The sequence below is a fragment of the Sus scrofa genome, chromosome 3 (assembly GCF_000003025.6).
Source record: "Sus scrofa isolate TJ Tabasco breed Duroc chromosome 3, Sscrofa11.1, whole genome shotgun sequence".
Classification (NCBI taxonomy): domain Eukaryota; kingdom Metazoa; phylum Chordata; class Mammalia; order Artiodactyla; family Suidae; genus Sus; species Sus scrofa.
In genome coordinates this window covers 56,105,164-56,122,617 of record NC_010445.4, presented here as the reverse complement: position 1 = coordinate 56,122,617, position 17,454 = coordinate 56,105,164, and the positions used below count along the sequence as shown (strand labels likewise).

The window sequence follows — 17,454 nt, the reverse complement described above, 5'->3', positions numbered from 1 at the left end:
CTCATCTTTTTTCTTGTCATACCTTATGTTGCCACTCCATGTGTTGACATAAAATCAACTAAGGGAGTTCCTGACGTGGCGCAGTGGTTAATGAATCCGACTAGGAACCATGAGGTTGCAGGTCCGGTCCCTGCCCTTGCTCAGTGGGTTAACGATCCGGCGTTGCTGTGAGCTGTGGTGTAGGTTGCAGACGCGGCTCGGATCCCGCGTTGCTGTGGCTCTGGCATAGGCCGGTGGCTGCAGCTCCGATTAGACCCCTAGCCTGGGAACCTCCATATGCCACTGGAGCGGCCCAAGAAATAGCAAAAAGACAAAAAAAAAAAAAAAAAAAAAAAAAAAAATCAGCTAAGTATCATTTGAAAACCTTGCCCCCCAACATCACTTTCTCAAATTCCCAAATAACTTTTGGTAGGTTGGCCTTAAAGTCTGCTGTTTTTTTAAGAGAGAATATACTTTGTAAATATTAAATAATTTTTATTGTCATCTGCCTTCTCTCCCACTATTGTATCAGTTACTTCCTAGAAAACATGATATCACTTCTAATTATTGGATGTGAGTAATGAAGAGTACTAGCCCTCTATATATTTTCTTTTCCCTTTTATTTTTTTTTCTTCTTTAGGGCTGCACCCAGGTCATGTGGAAGTTCCCAGGCTAAGGGTTGAATTGGAGGTAGAGCTGCCGGCCTACACCACAGCCACAGCAATGCCAGATCCTTAACCAACTCACGTCTTCATGGATACTAGTTGGATTTGTTTCTGCTGGGCCACGAAGGAACTCCCTAACCCTCTATATTTTTAACTCTTGTCCCTTCAGTGGATTTTTTTTTTTTAACCAGGATAGTTAAAGCTGGTGTGTGTGTGTTACTAGATACTTTTTATATATTATCTCATTCAGTCCTCACAACAACCATGTGAAGTAAATGATATTATCCACATTTTTCAGAAGAGAAGCATTCTTGGGGTTATTTTCTGAGGTTACATGACTGGTGAGAGGCAGAAGTGGAGGTCATGAACGCTTGGCCGTCATGTACTCTGCAGACACAGTATAGACAATTGAGAAAATAGGGAGAAAAGGAAAAGAAGCATTGTTTCCACTCAGATATTTTCGTTGTTGAATATATTGGCGTATTTCCTTCCACTCTTTTCATTACATGCTTTTTTAAAAATACCAAAGCATAAATATCACACTATGTACCAATCTGAATATTGCATTTTTAGTTTCATTCTGTAACAAGTATTTTTTCCATGTTCCCATAAAACTTATGTATGACATTAAAAATACATAATTAAAGTGGTATACTCTACTTTTGCTAATGATTTTCTGTTAGATATTTGGGTAATTTCTAATTTTTTTGCTATTAGAGATAATATAGCACCTATCTTGTTTTGGTGATATATTTCCTCCCATATTTTTAGACTTTAAAAAAAATTCTATGCATGTGTTACATTTTACTCTACCTTTTTATTTTTATTTATTTATTTTTAAATTTTTTATTAAAGTATATTTGATTTACAATTCTGTGCCAATTTTTCTGTACAGCAAAGTGACCCATATATATCTATATCTGTATATACATATACACACACATACACATATATAAATATATATTCCCTTTTTTTATATTACCTTCCATCATGGTATCCCAAGAGATTGCATATAGTTCCCTGTGCTTATATAGTGGGACCTCATTGCCTATTCATTATAAATCCTGTATTTTAGACTTTGGGGAGGATAGATTTATAGTAGTGAAAGTACTGGATTACCATGATTGAACATTTGGGGTAATATCTCATATTGAATTGCTTTCCAAAAAACGTTTTAAGACAGCATAAGTCATATTGATAGGGTATATGGAATATACACTTGACTGAACCTGAATTACCTTAAATATAGTATCTCATTGTTCCCAAATGAATTTTCTTTGATAAATAAATTAATGTCATGGAGTTTCCCTTGTGGCTCAGTGGAAACAAATCTGACTAGGATGTGGGTTCAGTCCCTGGCCTTACTCTGTGGGTTAAGGATCCAGCATGGCCATGAGTGGTGTTGTAGGTCGCAGATATGGTTTGGATCCCGTGTTGCTGTGGCTGTGGTGTAGGCTGGCAGCTGCAACTCCCATTTGAACCCTAGCCCAGGAACTTCCACATGCCACAGGTGTGGCCCTAAAAAGCAAAAAAAAAAAAAAAAAAAAAGAAAAGAAAAAAGAAAAAAAAATTAATGTCAATTGGTAGTGAAGAGTCATGAAATTGAACATTTTTTGTATTTTACTTCTTTTGCCCATTTATCTGGTGGGGCTATCGTGTTTCTTATCACATTGTGTGCATTCTTTGTATATTAATGACATTAACTCTTTGTTATCATTACTTATAAATAATTTACCCTCCCACCTTTGATTCTATGTCCAGGGGAGGAGCATACCCTTCTGTTCCCCATTCCCTCTGAAATCCTCTGTTTACCTGGGCTGTGCTGGGTTTTCCATGCTAACCTGGATGAAAACTCAGCTCCTTGCTGTATTCCCTTCTACCACCCTCCTCACTTCCTCTCAATAAGTGTGATTTTAGTAGGTGCTTCTGAATCATTGGAAGAGGAAAGAGACATACATCCTCCCTGGATCCTCCCTTCTATTTCTCCTCTCACGTTTGGAAGCCTCTCATTTATTTTCAAGAGTGAAACATGCCACTGGGTCTTCTGTCCAATCCTCATGACTTGTGTCTTGTACTTGAGATTCATTGAGCTTCTCAAACTTTTAGGTTTAGAGTTTTCATCAAATTAGGAATAATTCAGCCTTTCTTTCTCTCTCTCCCTCCCTCCTTCCTTCCTCCCTCCCTCCCCTCCCTTCCCTCCCCCAACCCCTCCCCACTTCCTTCCTTTCCTGTGCCCACGGCATGCAGAAGTTCCTGGACCAGTGACAACATCAATTCCTTAAATCACGAGGCCACCAGGGAACTCCCTCAGCCGTTATATCTTTTATTTTTATTTTTTAAAATAAATTGTATTGTAGTTGACTTAGAAAGTTGTGTTAGTTTCAGTGTCAGCCATTATTTCTTGATCGTAGGTCTGTAGGTCAACCGCAGTTTGACTGAGGATAGACTTGTCCTCCTTTAACTATCCAGGATATACTTTTGTTGTGGCAAATGGCATGAGCAGAAGCGCCAAGCCAAACCATGCAGCCCTGTTTAAGGCCCCTGCTCATGTCACATCCACTAATATTCTATTGGCCAAAGCCAATCACCTGACCAAGTCCAACATCAATTGGATGAGAATGTCTACTCCATGCACACTGGGATGGGGAGGAAAGAAGTAGTTGCTGAACAATAACATAAGTTATCACAATATTTTGTTCTTGCATGATTCTTTTTTGCCTCTGGCAAACAGTGTTTGCTGGAAAGTGAATCAACTTTGGAATCAGACCTGGATTCAAACCCTAGTTTTGCCTGTAACTGCATGGTACGACTTTATGTTAATTACCTAAACTTTTTAGAGCTAAGTTCTCTCAGTTGTAAAAGTGGGAAAAATAACATTCACCTCATATGATTGTTAGGGGAAATTAAAGTATATAACCCACATGGAAGTGGGTAGTACAAAACTGGCATTCAGTTAATGTTAGTTTCCTTATAGGATTCCAAATGGGCTTTTATTGTAGACATTTTTTTAAGGAAATAAAATAATCCAACAGGATATTGAGCATTTTCAGGCTAGGTTATGACATCTTATTTGCATGCATAACGATGGATGGGAATTGGAATTTGGAGCTAGGAAGTGAATATTGTACTAGTAAGCTGTGTCTTGATTGGAGATGGATCCATTTTCAAGGTTGATACTAAGGGTAGGCAATTGTGGTCTTTCTAGAGGAAATAAGGAGCACCTCTTCTACTATAAGTGGTTCACTGGGTTATACTGTGGGGCCCTGTCTGGGCCTGACTTTCCTTACTTTCCTATTGTCAGATTGGGTGCAGTGAGAGGTGTGAATGGGGCAGGAATATTTGTCAGTTGACATGGTAATTTTCAGTTCTCAGAAGCTTTCATGGAGGGTTGGATTGTTCTGCCTGGGAGCTAGTTTATTGCTGTCTTGGGAAGGAATTTAACTGCTGGTGCTTTCCAGGGACTGTATCTTTAAGGGGTACAGTCCTAATCCCCTGGGGGAGCTATTCCTTAGGTTAAGAAAGCCTTGTGGGCCAAAGTGAGGGCTCTACGTAGTGGTCTGTGACTCCCTCTTAGGAAGGAAAAAGACTTCTGATCTCTTAGGTTCAAAGCAGAGATTTCATCTTTTACTTTGGCTTTCCCTTCCTGTTTTGTCCTCAAACAACTTAATTAAACTGAAATAGAAAGTATAGATTGAAAAAAGCACATTAGAATAGAAATTTTCACTGAAGGCCTGGAATCAGGCTAAACAAAAGTTAATAATTTTGGCATTGATGCAGCTAGCTTGAAATGTGGACTCATCAGTGAAGCTGACAGCAGACTTATTTTAGATGCCAGGCTCTTCAGAACTGGGAATGCAAGGCATCTAGTGGTAGGAGGAGCACCCAGGGTGATGGACCACGCTCAGAGCCCTGAGCTCCTGCTTCAAGCCAGGGCATCCTATTTTATACTGGAAGAGGAACAAGGGGAGGGGAGGAGAAAGAGGAGGAGGCAGCAGTGTTAGACACAGACAGTCAGTCTTAACTTTAGTGTGATTTCACATATACAACCAAACCCACAGCTCAAGACGCTCTCATGACTCCAGATCAGGATTGGGCAGCTCAGCACATTTCACTTCTAGCCCCAGCCCGCTGTCCCCATCAGCCATCACTAATCAACCCATGATTGCCCCTTCCTTCTAAGCTTGGACTCCCCTTGGCCAGCTCAGTACAGCAAGCTGGGCAACCCCTGCTCATTGAACAGAAGCTTCAATTGGGAGTCAGTGTGCTTACCACCGTGTTTTGCTCATGGGACGAGAGAAAGACTCTGCAATGAATAAATAAAAGTTTTGGAAAAGATGAAAATTCTAATTCAAAAGATACGTACACCCCAGTGTTCATAGCAGCACCATTTACAATAGCCAAGACATGGAAACAACCTAACTGTCCGGTGACAGAAGAATGGATAAAGAAGGTGTGGTACACACACACACCACACACACACACAGGAATATTACTCAGCTGTAAAAAAGAATGAAATAATGCCATTTGCAGCAACATGGATGGACCTAGAGATTATCATACTGAGTGAAGTTAAGTCAGACAGAGAAAGACAAATATCGTATGATATCACTTATGTGTAGAATCCAAAAATGATGCAAATGAACTTATTTATAAAACAGAAATATACTCAGATGTTGAAAACAAACTTATGGTTACAAAGGGGAGGCACTGGAGGGATAATTTAGGTGTTTAGGATTAACAGATACACACTACTATATATAAACTAGATAAACAACAAGTACCTACTGTATAGCACAGGGAACTGTATTCAATATCTTGTCATGGCCTATTACAAAGAATCTGAAAAGTATATTTTATATTCTTATATATACATATATCTAAGAAAACTGAATCACTGCTGTATATCTGAAACTAACACAATGTTGTAAACTAACTACACCTAAATTTAAAAAATGAGGAAGAAAAGGAATGAGTTTCAGGTAATAGGAAAAGGCAATGCTTTTCTGAGAATATTTTTGTTTGTTTCCAGTATTCCTGGCAAAAATGAAGTTAGAAAAGCTGTTCTGATCCACAGTATTATTCTTAAGTCCAAAAATGGTGTAGCTATAAAAATTTGGCTTATACTCTCTTTGGAAACTGTACTTTCTGGTGTGTTGGATAAAAATGCATGAACAAAACTAAGTATTACAAAACCAAAATTTATTTATTTCGGGTATGTCCAGGCTGTCAGACTTATAAAGAGAAAACAACCAAGTCCTCATTCTTGGAAGACTATTTGTAATCTTTAATTGGATATTTAAAGTTTTCTGGCCCATCACTCAGGCTGGGCACTACTCCTCTATTTCTAATCTCTAATTTCATTTAGAAGCACTGACTGGTGCCTGTTTATAGTTTACTGAGAGCAGTTTTCTCTGAGGTCTCCTTCCTGCTCCCTAGAACTCAGTTTAATGCAATGGATGGAGCCAGAGCAGCTGCACATCCAAAATTATTGCCACATTACAGTTTACAAGGCTGAGACTTTATTATCTCCCAAGTCCTGCTCCTTCTAATAATGACTTGCTTCAGATTTCTTATTACTTCTATGAGACAACCTCTGGTTAGTTAAACATTTATTAAATGCCTTCTGTGTTCCTTAGAGTCTCACTAGGGGTGAGGTGGAGATTAAAAAGGAACACAACACAAATTTCCTATTCAGGGAACTTCAGACTCTTAGGAAATCAATTATGCTTCTGTTTGATGATTTAAAATTGCTCCTTCCCATTATAACTCCAGCATCTCAGTTTAGGATTTAAGAATTGCTCATCTAGAAGACCTTACTAAGACATTTCTCAAAAAAAGATGTACAGGTAGCTAAAAAGCAAATGAAAATATGCTCATCTTTGCCAATTATGAGAGAAATGCAAATCAAAACTACAATGAGTTACCACCTCACACTTATCAGAATGGCCATCATTTAAAAAATCTACAATACAAATGCTGGAGAGAGTGTGGAGAAAAGGGAACCCTTTTTCACTGTCAGTGGGAATGTAAATTGGTGCAGCCACTATGGAGGATAGTTCCTAAAAAAACTAAAAAACAGAACTACCATATTATCCAGCAGTCCCACTCCTGAGCATATATACAGACAAAACTATAGTTTAAAAGGTACATGCACTCTTATGTTCATAGCAGCAGTATTTATAATAGCCAAGACATGGAAACAAACTAAATGTCTATTGACAGATAAATGGATAAAGAAGGTGGGGTACACACATACACACACACAATGGAATACTACTCAGCCTTAAAAAAGAATGAAATAATTAAAGATGTAAAGAAACGGAAAGATATTCCATGTTCCTGGGTTGGAAAAATCAATATTGTAAAATGCCATACTACCCAAAGCAATCTACAGATTCAATGCAATCCCTATCAAACTACCCATGACATTTTTCACAGAACTAGAACAAACAATCCAAAAATTTATATAGAACAACAAAAGACCCAGAATCACCAAAGCAATCCTGAGAAACAGAAAATAAGCAGGGGGCATAACTTTTCCAGACTTAAAGAAATATTACAAAGCCACAGTCATCAAAACAGTGTGGTACTGGTATCAAAACAGACAGACAGACCAATGGAACAGAATAAGAACCCAGAAATAAACCCTGACACCTATGGTCAATTAATCTTTGATAAGGGAGGCAAGAACATAAAATGGGAAAAAGTCTGTTCATCAAGCATTGCTGGGAAACCTGGACAGCTGCATGCAAAGCAATGAAACTAGAACACACCCTCACACCATGCACAAAAACAAACTCCAAATGGCTGAAAGACTTAAATATAAGACAGGACACCATCAAACTCCTAGAAGAAAACATAGGCAAAATACTCTCTGACATCAACATCATGAATATTTTCTCAGGTCAGTCTCCCAAAGCAATAGAAATTAGAGCAAATATAAACCCATGGGACCTCATCAAACTGAAAATCTTTTGCACAGCAAAGGAAACCCAAAAGAAAACAAAAAGACAACTTTCAGAATGGGAGGAAATAGTTTCAAATGATCCAATGGACAAGGGCTTAATCTCCAGAATATATAAACAATTTATACAACCCAAAAGCAAAAAAGCCAATCAACCAATGGAAAAATGGGCAAAAGACCTGAATAGACTGTTCTCCAAGGAAGATACACAGATGGCCAGCAAACACATGAGAAAATGCTCGACGTCGCTGATTATAAGAGAAATGCAAATCAAAACTACCATGAGATACCACCTCACACCAGTCAGAATGGCCATCTTTAATAAATCCACAAATAACAAGTGCTGGAGGGGGTGTGGAGAAAAGGGAACCCTCCTGCACAGTTGGTGGGAATGTAAACTGGTATAGCCACTATGGAGAACAGTTTGGAGATACCTTAGAAATCTATACATACAACTTCCATATGACCCCGCAATCCCACTCTTGGGCATATATCCAGGCAAAACTCTACTTAAAAGAGACACATGCACCCGCATGTTCATTGCAGCACTATTCACAATAGCCAGGACATGGAAACAACCCAAATGTCCATCGACAGATGATTGGATTCGGAAGATGTGGTATATATACACAATGGAATACTACTCAGCCATAAAAAAAGAATGACATAATGCCATTTACAGCAACATGGATGGAACTAGAGACTCTCATACTGAGTGAAATGAGTCAGAAAGACAAATACTGTATGATATCACTTATAACTGGAATCTAATATCCAGCACAAATGAACATCTCCACAGAAAAGAAAATCATGGACTTGGAGAATAGACTTGTGGCTGCCTGATGGGAGAGAGAGGGAGTGGGAGGGATCGGGAGCTTGGGGTTATCAGATACAACTTGGAATAGATTTACAAGGAGATCCTGCTGAATAGCATTGAGAACTATGTCTAGATACTCATATTGCAACAGAACAAAAGGTGGGAAAAAAATGTATGCATGTAAGAGTAACTTAATCCCCATGCTGTACAGTGGGAAAAAAATAAAATAAAATAAAGAATGAAATAATGCCATTTGCAGCAACATGGATGCAGGTAGATAATTCTCATACTGAGTGAAGTCGGACAGAGAAAGATAAATACCATATGATTTTACTTACATGTGGAATCTAAAATATGACACAAATGAACTTATCTGAAGAACAGATAAAGAGAACAGATTTGTGGTTGCCAAAGGGGAGGGATGGACTGGGAGTTTGGGAATAGTGTATGCAAAGTATTATATATAAAATGGACAAACAGCAAGGTCCTACTGTATAGCTCAGGGAACTGTATTTATTCAATGACCTATAATAAACCATATGGAAAAGCATATGAAAAAGGATATACATATGTATGTGTATGTGTATATATATATCTGAATCACTTTGCTCTATAGCAGAAATTAAAGCAACATTGTAAATCAACTATATTTCAATAAAGTAAATTTTAAAACATGGGAAAAAAAGAATTGCCCATGTATACTCAACCCTCTTCTTCCCTTAGTTCACACCTTTACCTGATGTGTGTAAAGGTCCAGTTTTCCCACCAGAGGGTCAGTTTCTTTAAGGGCAGGGAGCCCTTGTATTTCTTTCCCCATAGTGGGTTTGAGTCCTGGGTTCCTTGTTTGTTCTTAACTCTGGGCTGCAGCATGGCCTTTCACCAGGACCCCCGCACTGCTCCCTAGAGCCCTTTCTTGGCACCCAGCAGTGGCAGGCTCAGCCCAGTTCAGAGCTGGTTGATGGAACTCAGAGAGCAGCCCTGGGGCCATCTTGCATTCTTTTGGGGGTCCTGTAGTTCCCTTAGAACCAAAAGTTCAGGCCTTTTTTTGTGATTGGGAAAGCTAAAAAACAAAAAATTTAGTAAATTTGCTCTCAAGGAAACTCACAAATTTCCCTCAAATTTACCATTTCATTAAAATATCCTATGAGTTGATGTCTTTTAAATGGTGTTACCTGTTCTAAATAGATTTATTCAGTGTAACTTTATTCATGGGCATTTGGGACATCTTTTCTTTAGATATTGCTTCTCTTCTTTGTGCTTGTGTATTTATCGCCTGTTAGTCAGTAGCACCCAGAGCCTGGGGTCATGTTCTCATGGAGTTTGGTGGAAGACTTGCTCTCTAGCATGGGGAGAAGAGTTATGGTTTGTATTCAGGTTTTCTATATGAATATTGGACAATTAGACTGCATTACATTTGCATTTTGCTGCCTTCTGCTTAGAAGAAGGAGGCCCCAGGAGATGGTACCATAACCATCTAAGAGTTGCCCATCCTTGACATTTGAAATTGCTTTTAAGACATCATGATGCTTGTGAAACACATGTATTCATTGTCCCAAGAAAGCATATCAGGATAGCAAAATGACTCTATTTGCTTAAATTAATTAGTAGTTAATTTCCTTTGGGTGAGACTGAGCAAAACATCTTAGTATGTAATTTAACACAAGGAACTGGGAATTTTCCCATTACAACAAAAACTTCTGATTTCACCACTTTCAATCCCTTTATGGATGCAATATGCCCCCTTTTACCAGATCCATACTATAAGTTTAGGTCTCTGGGAATTTTAATCACCTCATAGTGGATTATTATTTTAAAATGTCATATTGCTTTATGAAAATATATATGCAGTGTTTTCCTGAAAATACTGCCTTTGATAGTCATATTCAGCTCTTTCGGACCCTCATGGTCAGGTAGGAGTTTAGGGCTCAGGCAGTGAGCAGTCTCTACCCAGTGGGGCCAGTTACTCCCCAGGGGTCCTAGGCAAGGGGGAAATGACCACTAACAAACCAGCCCACAGGAGGACCCAGGTGATGGTCTGGGATTCAGGGTTGCTGAGGGTGGTTTTAATTTCATTGGTATTGCTAATATTTCAGAATCATGGCGGGGAGCCTTGCTTAGCTGAGGCCCAAGGATCTAAAAAGGATATCACTGCTGCTTTAGGGCAAGTCACTCTTGAGATCTGGAATCCCTAGGGCACAGCCACATGCTCAAATGATACAAGTCTGTTATATACCAGTCAGAAGAGTTTCTTGCGTTATTGGGGCCGTCAATTATGAGACAGAGCAATTCTTTGAGGTCATTATTTCTTTGTCATAAGGAAAAACAAAAAGAAGAAAGGATAGGAATTCTTCCTGAAAGCCCTGGATCCTGTGCTGACTACCATGGAGGATACAAAGAAGAGACACTGTGTCCGTTCAAACGTAAACTGTAATCTAACACTGTGGGCTAATACCATAGGAAAGCTGAAGATCATAATAGCTCTCAGCCCTGGGATGGCCCTGGACCAGTGCTGAATGGTGAGCTGTGCTGTAAGCAGCTGCTTACTAAAAATAAAGCCTCATGTTTGTCAAGTTGGACTTGAATTAGCCTGGATTCCAGGTCTGGATAGACTAATTCACCATCTCCAGCTGATGCTTCTTTATGCTCATTAGAGTTGGAGGTTGATGTGCCAGGAGGCAGCCAGGAATTGCATATGGTGCCCGCCTGTCTAATGGCCTGAGAGTATGTCCAGGCAGCAAAAGCCTCCACTGAGAACAGTGATTGTGGCTGGCTCATTTCACCAGAATTGAGAAGAAGTGAGGGGCAGATCATTGTTCTCTGGAGTGACTGGGCAAAGCTTGCTGGTGGAGCCAGGCTGGTGCCTTGAATGAAGGGTGCGGCTGAGTGCAGTGGAGGGCTCTGAGTGCCCTGAGTGGGAGGGCAGTGGGAGTGCAGGGGCCCTGGAGGGCTGGGAGGATAGTGTCCTGGCAGGGTTCAGGCTGACAGTATTAGAGGGGGTGAAATGGGGGTCCTGAACCCTGGACTTGAATGCCAGTTCAGGGAGCAGAACCCTGCTCACTGCTGCATCCTCAGTCCTGGCAGTGCCCACTCCCTATCTGTGGTAAGTGCGCAACAAGTATTTGCTGAGTGAACAGATTAATGAGTTGGACTGGACTGTATCCTGCAGGTGAGACAGGAAGGTTTGACAGGAAGCCTTAACAGGCAGGTGGTGTTTGTGGCAGGTACTCCGTGGGCTCTTCCCCTGACACACCCACACGTATCTGACCTGGGTCTCGTTCATCTGTTAAGTCAGCAGTCTGAGAAGTCAGTACCGGGGGCTAAGGCAAAACAGCAGCTTGATGTGACAGCACTTGCAGTGGTGTCAGCATACTCCGAACCTTCAGGTTGTTCCACTAGGCATGTGGGGGATGTTGGGGTTTGGTGAGGAAGGGGGAGGATCTTCTGGGTCACCTGGATGTGCCCATGAGGAACCATATCCTCTTTCTGTGTACAGCAGGCCTTGGCTGGCCCCTCCCTTGATGGACAGGATCCAGTGGGGTTTTGTCTCCTCTCTGGTTTGGCCTGGAGAATTGCAAACCCACAGAGCTCTCGGAACACTAAGTTTCCTGTGCCCTGTCTCCAGGCTCTTCTATTTCCAGTGGGGCTGTCTCCCTGTCTGATTTCCCAGCTAAGTCCCTTAGACACAACCCAGATAAAAATGGCAGCCCTTCCCCGCTGCCTGTAGAATAACTTGAAATAAAATTCCACCTTCTAAGTTAGGCTTTTTATTGCCCGTGATTGTTATGGTCCACTGGCTGGTTTTGTTTCATTTGTTTTTAAAGCAAACCTAGTTAAATGGGTAGTTGTGAGTTTTGTTTTCTGATCCATTATAACGACTAACCCAGTGTAGTGAGAGTCTAATTACTACATGCTCAGAGGAGCACATCTTGGGTCATGGCTGTCCCCTTAAACACACTCTCCTGTCCCTGAATCAGCCAGTCAACTGTATTTCCTTGGAGGTTTTTCCTTGCATGCTGACCTGTGGCTCACTCTTTCTTAAGATATTATTGACAGGTCTGGGCACATGGAAAGCCTTGACTCCTCTGAAACCTTTGAAGAGAGAATTCTGCTACTTAACACGTCCAGGCTGAAGCAAGCAGCCGGAAGTTAGTTCTGCTTTTTCATAGGGTCAGAAAGTCCTGTGAGCTCCAGGTTTGCAATTGGCAGCAGCCTGTGATATTTTTGGAGTTCCTAGGCGGAGCTGGGTGCTCATCACATTTCTCTCCTTGGGCTGCTGATGGCTGCAGAAACCTGGTGGCCGTCCATCTCTGTCAGGGCTCGTCACTTGCTTCTTAATGAATATAGCTATTAATACTCTCTCACCTGATCTGGCCACTTCAGGAGGCCAGGGCTCTGATGTCCCTTAATTCCACCCCACCCTTCTAGGCTGCAATTTATTTTGTTTTTTTGGCTGTCCTGTGGCATATGTAGTTCCCAGGCCAGGGATCAGATCTGAGCCGTAGTTGCTCTGTACACCGCAGCTATGGCAATGCTGGATCCTTAACCCACTGTGCTGGGCTGGGGATCAAACCTGCATCCTTGCGCTGTGGAGATGCCACCAATCCTGTTGTGCCACAGTGGGGACTCCTGGACTACATTTTAAAAATCAGAAACATTGACTTTGGTCTGCCCTGGTCTATCTTGGTGGCTTAAGGTCGGTCCTTTTGCCCCAGGTGGACGAATCTCCTGGAGTGGCCCCTAGACCTGATAGTGGTCCCTCATCCTCTGGGGTTGTTGGATCTCAGGCATTCGTGGCCTGTTTGTGGACACACATGGTACGTGGGATGCCATCACCAGCTGCAGGAGGGGCTGCAGGGGAATGTAAACCAGCCATCCTTTTTCCAGGACAACTAGTCAGGGTGGCTGAGTTGGTACAGTCACACCAACTTGAGTTTCACCCCCTGCACTGCCACTCTTTGATGTTATGACTTTGGACAACTAGCTCTGCCTCAGTTTATACAGCCGTGAAATGGGGAGAGGAATAGAATTTATCTGCGGAATTGTGGTGAAGGGAAATGAGAAAATGTTTAGATAGCCCTAAGCACAATGCCAGGCACATAGCAGGTACCTCCAAAAGGTGCTTATCATTGGAGAATTTGGACTCCGCTTACTTAAGTAGTAACATCAGTGTTCCCTGAACCAACTCTGTACAGTCTGTAAAATACATTTGTTTTTGTGTGTTTGTTTTTAAATAAACTCTTACTGGAATAGAGTCTTTAAAACTAGAGAATACATCTGCTGAATTCTTGTCTCAACAACCTTGTAGACGCTTCCTAGAGCAGGGACTCCACCATACCCCTCAAAATGCCTTGAGTGGTTCCAGGCTGGTGGCTGGGCTCACAGATGCCACTGAAAATGAATGAATGATGTTTTAAGCATGGTTGCCTATTGGAGTTGCAGCTGGCCTCATGTGCACAGTATGCTCTGGTGGAGAGACATGAGAAGAGAATTGTAGGTTCACATACAGTTGTAAGAAACAGTGGAAATGCTTACATGCTCTTAACCAAGATTCCCCCATTAGTAGCATCTTGAAAAATGATATCACAACAAGGATATTGATATTGATGTTGTTAAGATACCACCCCAGGTCCCCTCATGTCACACTTTTACAGTCACACCCATTTCCCTCCTGTTCCTACACCCACCTTAACCTCTGGAAACTGCTAATCTCTTAGAGCCAGGATGTTGGTGAAGGCAGAGCCTCTGTCCCAGCCTTGGACCTTGAAGCCACAGGATGAACTTTGACTGATTGCTAGAATGACATAAATATCTAGATTATTTAAACCATATCATTAAAAATGTTATACAGCCAAGCCTAACCCTTAACTGAGGCAGCAGAGGTCCAGAAAAGGAGACCAAAGAACTATTGTTATGTTAGGGAAACATATAGAGCAGTGGAGTGATTTCAAAGTAGGAAATAGCAGGCAGATCAAGACAGATGAGGGCTTGTTACTTTCACACACCACCGCACTTCCTGCCCCACAGTGCTCACCCTGGCTTTTATTAGGTGCTTTTGAATATTTTTATTCTTTATTTTATTTGAGTGTTATCAATAATTTGTCTTAAAATATCCTGGGTGCTACACATATTAACTTTATGAGGATTTATTGCATCCTGAAGTCTGCATTTGGAGTTCCCTCTGTGGCGCAATGGGATCCGCGGAGTCTTGGGAGCACTGTGGTGCAGGCTCAACCCCTAGCCCAGCACAGTGGGTTAAGGATTCAGTGTTGCTGCAGCTGTGGCTTAGGGCGCAACTATGGCTTGGATCTGATCCCTAGCCTAGGAACTCCATATGCCGCAGGGCAGCCAAAAAGAAAAAAAATAAAATAAAACAAACAAACAAAAAAACTCAAAAAAAAAATCAGCATTTTATGACTTCTTGAGATGATAGCATTTTTTTAAGGATTTCACTTCTGAATCTCAGAAAGACATTAGTGAGGAAAATAGAATTTGATGTTAGGAAATATTCTAGAAATTTGGCTGGTGTGTGCCAGGCTTGATGGGACAACTAGCAGGTTCTGGGGCTTCTCATGGCTGCTCACTCATGCGTATTTCCCTCCCAGGAGCCGAGGTCAGAGAGGATGTGTTTCTCATTTGGAGGGAGATGGAGGAAGCCAGCAGCACATTGGCCCAGATTCAGAGGCTGGTGATCGAGCCTCCCAAGACCGATGTGGCCACAACAGACCATGGTAAGTGCTGTTTATGGTCACCAGTGTAAGAGTCATTGCTGCCACTGGTTGGGGATGGGGACTGTTTCCATGTACCTTACCATGCAGAGCTCCTTAGCGTAGCTGTGTGGGGCTCCAGGGGATCCTCCAGAGCTCTGCTGTGGTGTGTGTGTGTGTGTGTGTGTGTGTGTGTAGGTTGCCAAAGCAAAACCAGAGCTGGACAATCAAGTGGTAAAACAGGTCCTATTCAGGGACTATTGCCACAGGGGAAAGGAGACCTCAGTATGGAACTGGGCTCAGTTATGAATAGATATGTACAATTGGGGATTGACAGCCTTGGGGCAGTGGAAGTCTGGTGGATGGAAAATTACTGAGAGGAAACATCTGGAGAACCCTACCTGACAGGATTCTTGCTGCGGGCAGACCAGGGTGATCAGACATTACCTGGGGGGCGGTGGGAGGGTGAAGTATGGAGGGTGGAGAATTCTGGATAAACTGTCTTAGAAAATTTTTGCTAAATTGGGAAATACAAAGACAAACATGGAAGACTGTAGCTCAAGATCTAGTTGAAAAGAGAATTCAGAGAAGCCTGAGTTTGGGATAAAGAAGACCTGGTTGTGCTGTTTGTGTTGTGGCTCAGCTATAATGAACCCAACTAGTCTCCATGGGGATGTGGGTTTGATCCCTGACCTCACTCAGTGTGTTAAGGATTCAGCATTGCCATGAGCTGTACTGTAGGTCACAAATGCAGCTTGGATCCTGCATTGCTGTGGCTGTGTGCCGTAGGCCAGAAGCTACAGCTTGAATTCGACCCCTAGCCTGGAAACTTCCATATGCCTCAGGTGTGGCTCTAAGAAGACCGTCCCCGCCTCAAAAGGACCTGGTTGTAAATCCCGACTCCATCACTAGATTAACCTAAATCTATCTCTTTGAGCCTTAGTTTATTCTTCTGTTAAATAATTATAATATTGGTCTTGAGAAATTGTTGTAAAAATTCAGTAAAATAATGCATGCTTTGCACTGAGCAGGTATCTAATAAATGTTAGCCTGATCTTTTCTCTTTCACATTTAAGGCAGTGAGTACACTGATTCTTCCTGTGTTCTTGAGTTAGTGAAGAATTTTCCTCTGTGGGGCACTGGTTTCATTTAGGGCATCACTGGTAATAATGGTAGCTAACACAGCGCTTAACCTTATTCACCAGGCACTGTTCTAGGCTCTTCACAAATATTAACTCATTTAATTGTTGCCACTACCTTATGAGGTAAATTCTACTTTTATCTCCATTTAGGATTAAATAACATTTATTAAATACCTGCTTGGTGCAAGGCATGCATTATTTTACTGATTTTTTTTTTTAGTAATGAAGCCAGGATTCAAAACCAAGTTCTTCAATAAAAATACTAATGTCTGGCTCCCAACCCAGATATTCTGATTTAATCCATAAAGGGTGTGATCTGGACATTGGAAGAGTTGAGAGCTCCCCAGGCAGTCATAATGGGCAGCAAAGTTTGAGCTCTGCCATGCTGTGTTGCCTCCTGGTACCCAGAGGCATCAGTGTGGGAGGAGAGCAAGGATGCCAGGCTGAAGAGGAGAAGTGGGGAAGGGAACATGTGTAGAGGCAAAGAGAATGGTGATCCTGCTGCTAAGGTGTTTGTTTTAGGGGTGTTCTATGGACTGTTCTATGAACTGTCCACACCCCCAGCCCCAAATCCATGTGCCAAAGCCCTAACCCCAGAGAGCTCTCTCTCTTTCCACACATCATACAAAGGAAAAGCTCCATGAGGACAAAACCAGAAGATTGCCATCTGCAAGCCAGGAAGAGGGGCTTCACCAGAAACCAAACCTATAGGCACCTTAATCTTGGACTTCTAGCCTCCAGAACTGTGAGAAAATAAGGTTGTGTTGTTTAAGCCACCCAATCTATAATATTTTTAATAGCAGCTTGAGCAGACTAATACAGGGAATATTTAAGATTGGAGTAGTTAGTCTTGAGAGTTAACAGCAGATTTTTAGATGTTGTTCCTAAAGGAAACAGAAGCACTGTTGGCCTCTGTAATCTTTAGAAGGCTATATCGTCATCCTTTTGTTTCAATTTAATACACACACACACACACACACACACAGAACTAAAACCCAAAATAATTCCAAGCATAAATTTTTCAAGAGATGCTTTAAATGTAGCATCTCAATTTAAAAAAGAAAATTTGCTCAGGACCTTTCCACTGTTGGATACCCATAGAAGTTTTTGTCACCTTTCTTTGGCCCCGGAAGCCACATGCAGTGTCTGACTTACTCCTGTTGCCACCCAAAGCCCAGTGTTA

At 41.6% G+C, this 17,454-nt stretch overlaps 1 protein-coding gene across 13 annotated transcripts in view; it reads left to right on the top strand.

Moving 5' to 3' along the window:
* Positions 1 to 17,454, top strand: part of VWA3B (von Willebrand factor A domain containing 3B) — a 224,064-nt gene that overhangs the window by 50,980 nt on the left and 155,630 nt on the right. For all 13 annotated transcript variants that reach the window (XR_002342532.1, XM_021087236.1, XM_021087240.1 and 10 more), the window contains one exon: positions 15,028 to 15,153. Coding sequence is in view for 12 of the 13 variants with exons in the window: in XM_021087236.1 (XP_020942895.1) it covers positions 15,028 to 15,153 (126 nt within the window). In the remaining variant the exon portion in view is untranslated. The remainder of the gene's footprint in view (positions 1 to 15,027; positions 15,154 to 17,454) is intronic.